At 41.0% G+C, this 15,815-nt stretch overlaps 1 protein-coding gene across 2 annotated transcripts in view; it reads right to left on the minus strand.

The window, feature by feature from the left end:
- The window catches only part of LOC100557873 (alpha-2-macroglobulin-like protein 1), a 115,330-nt gene that overhangs the window by 44,730 nt on the left and 54,785 nt on the right, over positions 1-15,815 (minus strand). For both annotated transcript variants that reach the window (XM_062971390.1, XM_008103822.3), the window contains 8 exons: positions 14,061-14,175; positions 10,869-10,978; positions 8,959-9,123; positions 5,544-5,771; positions 3,744-3,807; positions 2,699-2,844; positions 2,430-2,576; positions 1,746-1,916 (listed from right to left, as the gene is read on the minus strand). In XM_062971390.1, coding sequence (XP_062827460.1) covers positions 1,746-1,916; positions 2,430-2,576; positions 2,699-2,844; positions 3,744-3,807; positions 5,544-5,771; positions 8,959-9,123; positions 10,869-10,978; positions 14,061-14,175 — 1,146 coding nt within the window. The remainder of the gene's footprint in view (positions 1-1,745; positions 1,917-2,429; positions 2,577-2,698; positions 2,845-3,743; positions 3,808-5,543; positions 5,772-8,958; positions 9,124-10,868; positions 10,979-14,060; positions 14,176-15,815) is intronic.

A 15,815-nucleotide genomic window follows, 5' to 3' on the forward strand; every position in this document is an offset into this window, starting at 1 on the left:
TTGCTCAATATTATAGAATAATGGGAATTCCAGTATTACAACGTCTTTAATCTTCTCTATCAAAGGAGTGCTGTTGCCTCAACAAACTGCAGCTCCCATGATACCATAGCATTGAGCTATGGCAGTTAAATATCAAACTACATTAATTCTACAGAGTAAATGCATCCTAAACATAACTTAGATAAAGATATTTGGAGGAGTTGCCAGGAATGCTGTACAACATGCACTATATTCCTGCAAAGACCCCTTTGGGTTCATGAATAGGAAGGCTACTCTTAGGAAATTATTTGAGATTTGCCTCCTTTGTAACATTATTTTACTGCTCTGAGAATTCATATAGCACAGGGCACCCTGGCTCTGAACTTCTTCTACATTTCTTCCAAACCCTTACAGGAATCACTGAAATACCTACAGCAGAAACTACACTGGAAGAGTGGTGGTTCTGTTGGACCCTTCAGAGGCACCAACTATGAAATTTCATGTGGCTGCAGTGCCTTGCCTTGCCAGCATGGGACCTCGAGATTACAGTGCCCCATTCCCTCTTGGAAGGCCAAGCCCAGAAGTTGGTGCTGAGATTGAATTTCTTTATATACTAGAGAATATGTATAACAATACCCTCCCACTTCCACACCCTCAGCGATACAGTAAACTCCTGTATAGATCAAGGATACAATAAACTCTTGCGTATTTAATTTACTAAAAAACTTTGTAATGTATATATCATGCTTTTCTTTATTTCCCATCCTTCCCCCACCTTTCCTTTACATTTTAAAAACTTCGAAAATGAAATAAAAATATTGTAAAACAATATACTTATTTAAATAAGAGGAAAAATTTCATACAGACCTTTCTGGTGATTTTGTTGTGACTACAAATACTCTTTAGATCAGTGGTTCCCAAACTTATTTGGCGTGCTGCCGCCTTTCCATAAAAAATATGACTCAGTGCCCCCTGGAAAGGGGGCGTGGCTTAGAGGGGTGGGCATGGCTCCTGCTCAAGAGGGCAGGGCTGAATCTCTCCCCTAGTCCAAGATGCAGGGCTGGGAGGGGAGGTGGGCGGGGCCAAAAATGGGTGGCCAGGACTGGGATGAGTAGAGTTACAAGCTTTGAGGCAGGGCTGAGCTTCTATCCCTGCCCTGCCAGGACACAGGAGGCGGGGCTAGAGGAGGGGGCGGGGCCTCTTCCCAAGTGCGTGACGGGGCTGAACCTCTATACCCACCCCCGTGTTCTAACAAACACCACAGGGGAGGTATACAGAGGCTCAGCCCTGTCTCGCGCTCTTGGGAAGAGGCCCCGCCCCCACCCCTAGCCTTGCCCTTTAGTCCAAAAAGGCCTCTCAGGAGAGGTATAGAGGCTCAGCCCTATCTCGGGCTCTTGGAAGGAGGCCCCGCCTCATTCCCTAGCTCTGCCCTCTGTGTCCCAAAAAGAGCCTCAGGAGAGGTATAGATTCTCAGCCCTGTCTCGGGCTCTTGGGAAGAAGCCACGCCCACTCCTCTAGCTCCGCCCTCTGTGTGTCCTAACAGGTGCCTCAGGTGCTCAGCCCTGTCTCCGGCACTTGGGAAGAGGCCTCACCCCTCCTCTGTTCCCGCCCCCGTGTCCTAATAGGTGCCATCACCGCCCCCCTGGATCACTCCAGCGCCCACCGGGGGTTGATAGCGCCCACTTTGGGAATCACTGCTTTAGATGAATAGATTTCAAAAGAAGAAAGTCATATTCAAGTTGGCCTCAGAAGTAGGAGGTACTCACCTTCAACAGACTATAAACATCAGCCTCAGCCTGGTACCAAGGGGCTTCCTTCACGGAGCGCTTCTGCTTTTGAGGGGCCAAACAGGGGTATGGCTCAAAGTCTTCCAATCGATAAGGGAATCCTCGTCCACCAATTATATCAAAGTCTGGAGGTAAGTGAGGATCAAATACCTGGAAAACAAAATGCTGAAATGTTTGGGCTACAATTCCCATTATCCATGCTGGTTGAACTAATTATCCATGCTGGTTGCACAGAAATTTGGGGAAGGCTATTTTAGTTGCACAGCTCCTACTCTGCGGAGACAGTTACCTCCTGACTACAGACTATGCTCACTCTTAATTAGCAACTGGGATTGCAAATACACAGGATGAAGAAAACATCACTGCTCGTTCAGGTATAAACACTCAGGTATAAGAAGGAAATGGTAGTAAGATATGATTCCTCATACCGTAAACTAAAGAGAAGAAGGATTGGTAAAATGGCACAGTGATTGAGGGGCTGAAGGAATCCAGGAGCCGGATGTTTGCTGTAATGACTGCAATGAAGATGGAAATTGGATGATAGAATCAATCCAACCATCTACCAATGGAAGAAATAAACAAAGAATATGAAATTGGCATGGGGCAAGAAAAGAGTAACAGCAGGATCCACTGCTTCCAGCTCAGAAGGAAAAGCATCCTTACGTTTTCTGCTGTCAGCATTTCATCCTTGTTCAGGAGGACACTCTTGTCCACGGCATGGATAGAACACAGTGCTCCTGGAGCAGCGGCTACTTCGACATTAACCTTGGATCCTGGAAGCTCCTCTTCCTCTGAAAAGTCCAGGGTGACCTGTAGAGGAAGATATACAGAGGGCTGCTTATCAGAAGCAAGGAACTGATAAAACCATTGCAGAATCCGCTATTGGAAGCAGTAAGGTTTTCCCACACGGCCCTGCTCCATTTCCCACAGACCTTATGGTTGAAGCACTCGTCTACTTGGAAGACTTCAAGGTCAGCCACCACCTCACCATCTGTAAATACAGCGTAAAGCAGGAGCCTGGCTGTGGGTGCCATCTCAGGGCCCGCGGACAGGCTGAGCGAGAAGGTGCCTTTCAGTGCTGGATCCGCAGAAAGAGAAGATGGAAGGAAGTGAGAAAAATTGTATCAGCACTATGACACAAATGACCCTGTGGACCTCTACTAGACGGTAACACGGCAAATGAGAATCAAACTCACTGGATCTCATTCCTTGTGAATGCTATGTCTTGCAATTCAAAACTGGATTTGCATCAGGACACGTTCTTTTTACACAGAAATTTCCATCCCCAAATGTCTCTTGAAGTCTACTGAGGACACTTCCAGAAAGCACCAAATTGTGGGTTTTTCATGGGGTCAAAAAAACAAACAAACCTGGGACCAGGCATGTAGCCAATGGGGGCTTGAGGGGCTTCAGCCCCCCCCCCCCCAAAATTCTCAGGGTGGTCCGCGAGAAGGCCTGACATTTATTATTTACACTGTTAAGTTTATTCATATCATGATCTGATCACCATGCTCAATATATCCCATATGCATGGGGGTATTGGGATAACGATACAAAAGGTTTCCTAGGATAGGAACTCAGCCCCCCCCCCGAACCAAAATCCCCCCCCCCCCACACAACCTACAGGCCTGCCCGGGACCTAAGAGGAGATCCGCGCACAGACCTGTTGTCCCAGGATTTCTGCTTGTGATGTCCAGATTTGCTGCTTCATTACAAAATTTTGAAGCTGCAAGATGGCTGCTGCGGGACATCTGGTGATAATTTTGGCTTTAAAAAAAAAACCTTTAAATGCCCAGATGTGAATCTAAGCATTGTTTGTATGGGTTTTGTTCCTGGGTCATACATATTTGTTCCCCATTGCTTTTATCCTGAAAAGATGGCAAGTTGACTAGAGGGCAAAAACTTTGTCCTGGCAAGATAAATTTTATGTTGTTGAAGGCTTTCATGGCCGGGATCACACAAGGCTGTTGTACTTACTGTCATCTTTGCCAACTGGCACTTGCTTCTGTCCACTGGAAATAATCCTTCCTTTTACTATAACCTGTAGGAAGAAAACATGTTCTTTGGAACTGCTGAAAGCTAGAAAAATGCAGAAGGAAAGAAGCAGGGAAATGGGACATTGATAAACACAGAAGAAAAAATGTGAAAAAAATACCCTTGGGATAGTAGAAGGGTATAGGAAAAATAAATAAACAAGCAAACAACAAGCGGCCGCAAAGAGCAAGGAGTAGTGATCTTTCCAGCAGAAAAATAAGAATTAAATGAGGTTATAGTCAAATGTTAAACCGCTGAACTGCTGAACTTGCTGATCAAAAGGTCAGCAGTTTGAATCTGGGGAACAGGGTGAGCTCCTACTGTTAGCCCCAGTTTCTGCCAACCTAGCAGTTCGAAAACATACAAATGTGAATAGATCAAAAGATACCGCTCCGGCGGGAAGGTAATGGCACTCCATGCAGTCATGCTGGCCACATGACCTTGGAGGCATCTTCGGCTTAGAAATGGAGATGAGCACCAACCCCCAGAGTCGGACACAACTAGACTTAATGTCAGGGGACAACCTTTACCTTTACTTATAGACAAATGTTATAGTCAAAGTCAATCAAAGCTTTATGTGGAAATTATGTTATTAAAATACTTTTAATTACATAAAGAGAATGGCATATATTGAATTTATATTGAATTAAAACTACACCTGAAAGAATTCATTTTAAAACATATACACAGAAAGAGTATAACTGATTATCTGATGTGTATTTTATCAACAACTTCACTTTCTTTTGCTGAAATATAACTGTCGTAGCTTCAGCATCACTTTCTGTTCAACACATTCCAGTTGAGAAAAAACTGATGTGATATCTGAACATTGAGTTTCAGAGATTAATGTGATTCTGTAGACACAGGCAACTTTTCACATTTTGTTTTGACTACTTGCAACAGAGAAACAAGAGATTCTGTGAAACAGGAACAAGCTTAATAGTGTTTGGGTTTCTCAGTTCTTCTGAACATCATATCAATGGTTGTCCCCAAAGAGAATAATTAGTTTATGTCCTTAGTCCACCTAACATGATTGATTATAGTAATATGAAAATATGAGGAGATGTCTATATGTGTGTACCCTCCAGATGTACAGACTCCAGATCTGCAATTTCCACTAACCACAGATCATCACATCCTATTCACAAAATGGTGATGACGTGAATGCAGAAGCATCTGTGTATATGTTATCACCATTTAATAAACCAGGACACAACCATCCCCCTTTTTTGGCATCTGCCACAGGTCCTGGAACCAAAAAGCTTGCTGTTCATTTTTAGAGTGATGTTTTGATAGAGTGGTTAACAAACAGAACTCTTAACATGAACCAACAAACGTTTTGGCTTCTGTCTTCTTGAGTTGTTAAAATTTTTGAATGTACAAGTGAAAGGCATGACTAGGAAATCCTGATCTTGCGTGTCTTCAGTGTCTTGGACAAAAAACCTTTCATTTTTGCCCTTCGCTTTTGAAAGCCCATCACTGTGGTTGATCCATCTCAGCTTGGCTATTGATTTTTTCATAATGTCCAGTCATTGTATACTGGAAGTATATATTCCACCTCAGCATCTATGTCACAAGGCTCTAACTCAACATGGCTTTATAGTATAAACTACTAGCATAAGAAGCCAACCAATCGTAGTTCAAGAAATATATATATATATCTGCTTATTCCATCTCGAATTCTATTTTCTTTTCCCTTCTTGCCTACAGTTTTGCTTTCTGAAAATATTTGCAAATACTCACCAAAAAGTAGAAATCTATATGGTCAGCCTCTGGGTCTATTTCTTTCCGATCGATAATATAATCCACCAATATTTCATTATCCTTGTCACAGGACAGACTTTCCTCCACAAATTGGATTTCAAGGAAACTGTTACTTTCTGAGTAGAATGGCTTTAACCATGCAAGATCTTCATTATCCAGTCTCTGAACTGTCTCCAATTGGGTTGCATTCTCAAGGGAATATCTGGCCTATAGAGCAAAACAACATGGAAAACAAGAGAAGTAATTACGACACCAAACTGGGAGGGATAGCTAACACTCCAGAAGACAGGAGCAGAATTCAAAACGATCTTAACAGACTAGAGAGATGGGCCGGAACTAACAAAATGAAGTTCAACAGGGACAAATGCAAGATACTTCACTTCGGCAGAAAAAATGGAATGCAAAGATACAGAATGGGGGACACCTAGCTAGACAGCAGTACATGTGAAAAAGACCTTGGAGTCCTGTGGACAATAAGTTAAACATGAGCCAACAATGTGATACGGCTGCTAAGAAAGCCAATGGGATTCTGGCCTGCATAAATAGGGGTATAGAATCTAGATCCAGAAATTGTGCCTTGGTCAGACCACACCTGGAATATTGTGTCCAATTTTGGGCACCGCAGTTGAAGGGAGATGTTGACAAGCTGGAAAGCGTCCAGAGGAGGGCAAACTAAAATGATCAAGGGTCTGGAGAACAAGCCATATGAGGAGCAGCTTAAAGAGCTGGGCATGTTTAGCCTGCAAAAGAGAAGGCTGAGAGGAGACATGATAGCCATGTATAAATATGTGAGGGAAAGTCATAGGGAGGAGGGAGCATGCTTGTTTTCTGCTGCCCTGCAGACTAGGACACGGAACAATGGCTTCAAACTACAGGAAAGGAGATTCCACCTAAACATGAGGAAGAACTTACTCACTGTGAGGGCTGTTTGGCAGTGGAACTCTCTCCCCCGGACTGTGGTGGAGGCTCCTTCTTTGGAGGCTTTTAAGCTGGATGGCTATATGTCAGGGGTGCTTTGAATGCGATTTCTTGCTTCTTAGCGGGGAGTTGGACTAGATGGTCCATAAGGTCTCTTCCAACTCTACTATTCTATGATTCTATGATTCCATGATTCTATCCACCAAAGTGTTATGGACTGGCATTGGAACTGACGAGCTCGATAGTTGTAATGCTGCCTGAATTTATTATTAGAACATGTCCATACTACAGAGATAAAGCCGCTTTCAAGTGTATCCTTAGAATCATGGCATCATAGAGTAGAAGAGAGCATAAATGCCATACAGTCCAAACCCTGAGCCATTCAGTGTGTTATATTATACTGAAAATGTTAGCCATAAGGAGTTTCACATGTTCCTCTAATGTACACATTTTGCATTGCTGTAGGTTATCATTCCAGCATATTGGTTGGAGTATTTATTTTGGTCTATAAAATTCAGAAAGCAAGAGAGGAAGCAGAAAGCATAAGGAGAGCAAGACAACTAACATTGAATAAAGCAGAGAAGAGAAATTGCTGCAAGCAAAGGAGCTATACTGTTCTCACCATGACCTTTGACAGCATACCCTCAACTGCTCACATACATTCACAAAAATCCCAAATGTTTGCCTTAAGAAATATTGGGAGCATTTTTGTCATGCTTGGAGTGGGGTGTGTGGCTCTGGTCCATTTTAGCCTCAGAAGAGGCATTTTATACAATAAGAAGTGAGTCAGAAATCACTTATTGGTGACTTTCTGATTAAAGAAAAGTGTTATTTTGGGCTTTAAATGTGTAGAAGCACCAAGAACATAGTGAAAATGCTTTTCAACACCATCAAGAGGGCATCTGATATCATTCTGGGGAGGGGGGGGGGGGAGAGAGAGATAATCTTGACCCCTAGGAGGCCCTAGAGACCACAAAAGAGGCTCTTAATAATGGATATTCTGGGATTTTATTATAAACTCTCAGATTGAGAAGAAAATCAACAGATAAGTCTGTCCATGGAACTGTACCAGGCACTGATACATCTCCTGATCTTTAAGTAGATGTAGAGTCCTTTGAATTAAAGGAACTGAAGAGAACTGTTGAGGACTACTCAGCCTCCCTAAAATCTGCTCCCACTTTACAAGTCATATCTTGGTTAGTAGAGTATGTATGTATGCCCTTGCTGAGTTTTAAGATCTCCAATAAAAAGGCTTTTAATCAATGGTAGTCCTTTATCACAGTTGTGTTTAGTGAGGATGCAGATGAAAGCTTTCTCTCAAACTATGGAATCCTCTGCAACAGGAACTCCATTGCTCCTACTATTTTGAATTGGTTGAGGCAGAAACATTATTTCTATAGGAGATGCAATCTTATACAGCTCTACAGGAAAAAGGGCCAACAAAGGGCAAGATGGATGGATGGTATCCTTGAAGTGACTGGCTTGACCTTGAAGGGTGGTGATCACTAACAGGGAGCTCTGACATGGGCTGCTCCATGAGGTCACGAAGAGTCGGAAGCAACTGAATGAATAAACAACAACAACAACAACAACAACAACAACAACAAAAACAACAGGTCTACTCAGAGATAATCCCGCTGAATTTGATCATGCTTACTGCCCTGAGACACCGTAACTACCCTATTTGAAAGGACATATAAAGGCAAGAAAAAAAATCCAAAGATCAAAGCTTCAGCTATGTCTGGACTGCAAATAGGAAAAAACAAAAGAAAAGAGTGTTGACCTTTCCAGCCCTTCATAGGTGAACAGTAGCCCAGGTGACGGCTCTGGTGACTTGATGCCAAGTTCTCACTAACCAGGCACCACCCACCAATCTAGAAACCCTTTTCCACCACCCAATTCCAATTTCAGGGAGGGGAAATCCCAAAACAAAAGTGTACACTGGAGGATTTTTTAAAATGGTCTGAAAACCCCAGGCATCAAAAAGAAGTATTTTCAGAATGAGAAGAATATTATGATGTTCCAACAGGTCTGAGACTGAGGTAAGGCTACATTATTTCACCCAGTAGATTCAGCCTAAGTATGATTTTTTTGGTGCTTTCATAATTATAGAGCTAACAAAATGTGAATTAAAAATCCACTAGTTTTGCATTCGTCTTCAGAACTGCAATTACATTTGGATAATATTGGTTATATCAGCATCCACTGCAGTGTAGCACTGATGGTCCTGTATACATTTTTTTTTTGGGGGGGGGGGGGACATATTAACATTTTGGCCCCTTCCACACAGCCTAATAAAATCCCACATTATCTGCTTTGAACTGGAATATATGGCAGTGTGGACTCAGATAACCCAGTTCAAAGCAGATATTTGGGATTTTCTGCCTTGATATTCTGGGTTATATGGCTGTGTGGAAGGGCCCTTCATCTCTTTCCTGCAAATTGCTTTCTAAATATGGCCATGTACTTAACTCACCCACAGAGAAACCAAGGTGTCTTTCCAGTTAGTTGTATCTAGGGAGAAGTCGACAATACCATTTTCATCTGTGATAAATGGCATATGGGTTTGTTCATCATCAACATCAACAGTAAGGTAGATAGTCTGGTTCTGAATAGGCTTGGCAAGGATGGCTCCAATGATCTGCAGGATTAAAATGAAAACGACGTACTACAGTACCACTCACATTCTGAAAGCATTTACAGATCACTATTCCTTCATACAATAAATAAGCAGGCAATATTTGTTTTTTGCATGGGATCCAACCAGGTTTTTCTTGCTCCAAACTATTCCTTTACTGAAATTTAGGCAGCAAAATTTTGAAAAACTGCTGTGTTTTTCAATGTGTTTGTAGCATAGGACTGCATAGATAAGTGGTTCTCAACGTGTTTTTGGCCTTCAACTCCCAGAAATCCTAACAGCTGGTAAACTGGCTGAGATTTCTGGGAGTTGTAGGCCAAAAACATCTGGGGACCCCAGGTTGAGAACCACTGGCATAGATCAACTGGTCCTATTTTCTCCACAGCTGAAATAATCAGAACACTTCTTAGAAGTTTCATGCTACACTGTCAAAACCAGTGGTTCTCAACCTGGGGTCCCCAGATATCTTTGGCCTACAACTCCCAGAAATCCCAGCAAGTTTACCAGCCATTAGGATTTCTGGGAGTTGAGGGCCAAAAACATCTGGGGTGGGGTGGGGTGAGATTCACTAGCCAAAACTATATTGAAGTGGAGATTGGTACAATCATTAAATGCAATTAATCTACATTCTTAAACTGCATTATATGGCAGTGTAGATGGGGCCTCAATATTAGAACAGCCCAGGGTAAATGTACCCTATGTGGAAGAATAATTATATAAATGTCCCGTCTTTGGATTTGGCCCCAGCACGGCATCATAGAGTTGGAAGGGGCTCAAGGTATTACACATCCTACTCTCTCCCTGGATTCCTGTGCCTTCAGATACAGGGGCCGGGCTGTGGCACAGGCTGGTGAGCAGCTGCTGCAATAAATCACTCTGACCATGAGGTCATGAGTTCGAGGCCAGCCCGTGAGCACCCATCAATTAAAAATAAAATATAGCCCCTTCTCGTTGCTGACCTAGCAACCCGAAAGATAGTTGCATCTATCAAGTAGGAAATAAGGTACCACTTATAAAAGTGGGGAGGCAAGTTTAACTAATTTACAACGTTGGAATGAGGAAGTGAGGAAGTGCCATCAGAGTGGATGATGAAGCAGCTGCTCCCCCCTGTGGCCAGAATCGAGCATCCCCTCAGGAGAAAGTTAAATTGCCTCTGCGTCTGTCTGTCTGTCTGTCTGTCTCTGTCTCGGTTCGATGTGTTTATGGGCATTGAATGTTTGCCCTGTATGTGTATAATGTGATCCGCCCTGAGTCCCCTTCGGGGTGAGAAGTGTGGAATATAAATACTGTAAATAAATAAATATACACAAAGGAAATGAAGATTTGCACATCTGAAGAACACCATCCACCCTTCTCCATATATCTGGTGATTAATTTAGCAATTGACTGGATAAAGTTCACAAACAAAGTTAATGGAGCCTGTGAGCTCTCCTCAGCTTGATTTGATCATCAGGCAGGCTCAAAAATACCCTGAGCCTAACCATACACTGCTGGTGCACTTACAGTTTTTAAAAAGAGTTGTAAAATCTGACCTTACTGCCTCATTTTCACACAGTGCTACTAGTGTATCAGACAGGTTTCCTGACATAAAAATCTAAACTCTTAATTAATTAGGGGACGTAATGCCCTTGCTGGGTTTTTCTGGGCAGATACTTTTTTCAGACAAAATTGATACCTTTAGTGCACTCCCACTTGAAAAACTAAGTGACAGCTTGCGTTATTAAACATGAAGGATGGGCTAGGGGTACCTTTCCAGTGAACGGGAAGCCTTTCTTGTAGAATCGATTGGGTATTAACATTTTCACTGTAATTTCCTTCACAGCAACAGGGATCGTTTCCATTGCTACGTTTGTCAGCCCTGCACCAAGAGATGGCAAGTTGGTTTAGCATACCAGTGAATACAAGTATAAATGTAAATATGGTGTCGTTTCTTTTTCCAAAGAGTCCATAATACCATTTGAAGGACACTTTTTAAAAAGCTTCTAAAACAATAACTGACTTTGTTGATCAAATAAATAGGAAATAAGCAGGAAGAGCCAGGGAACTCTGACTATCAGAAATCTTTAACAATTCTTCCATTGATGATACATAGGCATTTAGTTTTAGCAGCTTTGAGTCCTCTTTGGGGAGATAAAGCAGGGTATAATTAAAAATAATAATAATAATAATAATAATAATAATAATAATAATAATAATAATAATAATAATTTTATGTACCGATGAAAAAGGTGTTTCAATAAAACAATCTTCTTCTGATAAAGTGAACTCAATAAAATCAATGATTCTTGGACAATGGAAAGAAAGTAGCTGCCAGACAAACATTTAAAAAGCTGTTTCTACAAATAGGTAAAGGTAAATGTTTTCCCTTGACATTAAGTCTAGTCGTGTTTGACTCTAGGGAGTGGTGCTCACCTCCATTTGTAAGCCAAAGAGCTGGTGTTGTCTGTAGACACTTCCAAGGGCATGTGGCCGGCATGACTGCATGGAGCGCTGTTACCCTCCCGCTGAAGTGATACCTATTGATCTACTCACATTTGGATGTTTTTGAATTGCTAGGTTGACAGAAGCTGGGGCTAAAAGAGGGAGCTCACTCAGCTCCCTAGAGTCAAACTGCCATCCTTTCGGTCAGCAAGTTGAGCAGCTCAGCGGTTTAACCGGCTGTGCCACCGGGGGCTCCGTTTCTGCAAATACTATACTTATTTATGCTTAATTGTCCAACAAATGAAAATATTCAAGCCTTTAAAATTGTTATTTTGAATGACAATTTATCTTTTCAGCTGTAGTTTTTTAATCATTTGAATACTGTCAAAAATGTAACCCAGTGTAATGTGTTTTTTTTTAATGTATTTTTTTTTAATTGGCCTGAGTTCGAGTTTTGGAAGAAAGGTGGATTCGAAATAAAAACCGTGATTATTGCAATCCTGATCCTTTTATTGTGTTACAGTAGAGTCTCACTTATCCAAGCCTCGCTTATCCAAGCCTCTGGATAATCCAAGCCATTTTTGTAGTCAATGTTTTCAATATATCGTGATATTTTGTTGCTAAATTCGTAAATACAGCAATTACTACATAGCATTACTGCGTATTGAACTACTTTTTCTGTCAAATTTGTTGTATAACATGATGTTTTGGTGCTTAATTTGTAAAATCATAACCTAATTTGATGTTTAATAGGCTTTTCCTTAATCCCTCCTTATTATCCAAGATATTCGCTTATCCAAGCTTCTGCCGGCCCGTTTAGCTTGGATAAGTGAGACTCTATTGTATATATATATATACCGTATATACTGAATAAGCAATATTCATGTTTCATCATATCTGATATCCTATTCCAAGTTCAGTTAAGGACTAAATTGCAGGAGTCCTGTTACAGATCTATTAACTCTACCCTCACTGAAATTGTTCTTGTACAGTTCAGATTATCGGTGCATCTACACCACAGAATTAATGTGGTTTGACACCACTTTAACTGCTATGGCGCAGTGCTATGGAATCATGGATGCTGCAATTTTACAAAGCTTCAGCTGGTTAAATATAACTCCCAGGTTGCCACAGCAATGAGCCACAGCAGTTAAAGTGGTGTCAAATGGCATTGATTCTACAGTTCAGATGCAAGGGTGATACAGATGTTTTGAAGATATCTTCACCATGATAGCAACATAAAACACTTGAAACTCATCACCCTATCTGCCACAGATCTGATCCCCATGGCTTTATACCCACTTGTTAAAGCAATGTGGCTTTGCCCAAGGTCATCTCGTCATTAGAACTAGGACATTTTTATTTTATTTTTTATTATAGTTCTCTTATTATGTAAATTCTATTTCTATATTGCCCAATAGCTCAAGTTCTTCTTGTCGTTCACCAGAGATAAAATCATAATAAAATACAGAAAAATAAAACACGACATAAATACATTTTTAACAAATCACAAATATAATTACAGAAGACTATAAAGCACAATACTGATTTAAACTAAGGGACTTTAAAAGGTGCTCCCAATCACAGAATGTGTGTTCGAGTGTGTGGGAATTGCATGATTGTGCATGTGAGTTTGCACAACTTCTGCCACCAACACACAACTCGGGTATCTCGATTTTGATGGTTTCAGTCATATCTGCACTACACAATTATATCAGTGTCATATCACATATCATTTATTCATTGTAAAAACTATTAGGATTTGTAGTTTAGTGAGGTACTTGACATTCTTTGTTCTCTCTTCTAAACAACTCTGAGAAGAGAGGAATTGTGTATAGGAGATGCAGCACGCTAATAAAGAATTACCCTGTTTCTCCCAAAATAAGACAGGGTCTTATATTAATTTTTGCTCCAAAAGATGTGTTAGGGCTTGTTTTCAGGGGCAGGCTTATTTTTCCAAATTGACTTTTTAAATGAACTATATCTAGGGCTTATTTTTGAAACAGGGCCTATATTTCGAACATCCCCAGAAATGCTGAAAAATCATGATAGGTCTTGTTTTCAGGGTAGGTCTTATTTTGGGGAAAACAGAGTAAGTAAATTGGTTTGTGTCAGCTTCAAGGCACCTGTCAACTTATGACAACCCATAGATTTCACAGTTTTCCTCGGAAAGGGGTGATCAGAGGTGGTTTTACAAATTCCTTTCTCTGAAATTCAGCACCAGATTACAAATCCTAGGTTTCCCTTGGAAGGAACCATGGCAATTAATGTGCAAAATTGGTATAATTCTGAGACAGCTGAGAGGATGTTCATTAGCATGTTAATATGCTGTGAAGGGGACATTTAGATATAATGTAGGAGTTCTCATCTATGATGTGCGAGAAAATATGTCAGTGCAGAAGCAACATCCCAATAAGCCGAATTTTTAAAATGACTTAAAACCGGAAGAGACAACCGAGGAAACACATTCACCTAATAAGCTGACAATTATATTTTCTTTCTTTTGTTTCCCCTCATACCTGTTCCTTCCTCCTCTAGTTCCGCAAAAAGACTGATAAAGTTATTAAAGCCTTTCTGATGCAGATGAACATCTGTTCCTTCAATAGTAAAAGTTGTGCAACCAGTCTTGTTTGTCTGAAGATGCAAAAGAAAAACTGTATGTTAGCAACACTGTCTTCTGTGGAAATGGAGAAGACTGCTTCCTGAAACAAAAGTTAATACATTAACAGTGAATACCTAATATATTATTGACATGTGGTGGAAAAGGGATATGGGACTCTGTCATACAAGACTCGCAACCTGGAATTGCAGGAGGATACACACATCTGCTGCCAAAAGCTTTCATGCGATGTCATGTGCAACCAGTTATCACTTTTAACAGGCAAAGCCCTTCAATGCCTCCCAATACCACCATGTTCTCATTACTTAGTGCCATAGGCCCTTCTTAGTGCTATAGGTGAGGTGCCAGTAGTCACATGACACTCTACCTCTCTTTTACTGTTCCCAAGCTGGCGGTTAGCTTTTCCTTTCCTATTTCTTTTATGATCTTTTTTTTTTTCTATCGCTGTAATTGCAGAACTCCATTAAAATAAAATAAAAAATTATTAAAATGCAAGACACACAGGATAGGACATAAAGAAGGACTGCAGTATTATGGAGACTGTGCCAAAGACTGATTGTAGAACCACAGATTTCCAAAGCAGTGCAGTTGCTCTAATGCAGAAAGGTGCAATACTGAATGGGTCCCAAATGGTTATGAGATAAAAAATGAAATACCTTGGCAATTAAATGCTATTCTAATTAATTCACAAAATTAATATATTTTCAGGTATGCTTTATAGTAAAGGTTTCCCCTGACGTTAAGTCCAGTCGTGACCGACTCTGGGGGTTGGTGCTCATCTCCATTTCTAAGCCGAAGAGCCGGCGTTGTCCGTAGACCCCTCCAAGGTCATGTGGCCGGCATGACTGCATGGAGCGCCGTTACCTTCCTGCCGGAGCGGTACCTATTGATCTACTCACATTGGCATGTTTTCTAACTGCTAGGTTGGCAGGAGCTGGAGCTAACAGCGGGCACTCACTCCACTCCCTGGGTTTGAACCTGGGACCTTTCGGTCTCCAGCTCAGTGCTTTAACGCACTTCACCACCGGGGCTTATACACATAGTAATTTTATAGAATATTTTATAATATTATGGGCAAAACAAAGGTTGCCAACTTTGAACCATCAGAAAGCAAAGTTGTTACTGTTCCGGCCTTTCATGTAGATTATTCTGAATTTTGGATTACTTCATGGCAGTGTTGGACTGGATGACCCTTGTGGTTTCTTCCAACTCTAGGATCATATGAAATTATCTGTCTTTATTTCACCATCAGCCTTCCATATCCATGGATTCTATTTTCACAGATTCAAACACCCATGCCTTGAAAATATTTCCTCCACCATCTCCATTTTATATGAGAGATTATCTTTTGCCTCATCATTGTATATAAAGGGATTTTGAGCATCCATGGATTTTAGTATCCACAAGTATCCTGGAAACAGTACCAAGGGCCCATTACATCATTACGTATTGTTTTAAACTGAAATTATTGCAAGCTGCCCTAAGCTATTTGGATATACAGTATAAGTATCCTTATAAATACAGTAGAGTCTCACTTATCCAACATAAATGGGCCGGCAGAATGTTGGATAAGTGAATATGTTGAATAATAAGGCGGAATTAAGGAAAAGACTATTACACATCAAATTAGGCTATGATTTTACATATTAAGCAC

This window comes from Anolis carolinensis, chromosome 2, assembly GCF_035594765.1.
Source record: "Anolis carolinensis isolate JA03-04 chromosome 2, rAnoCar3.1.pri, whole genome shotgun sequence".
NCBI lineage: Eukaryota > Metazoa > Chordata > Lepidosauria > Squamata > Dactyloidae > Anolis > Anolis carolinensis.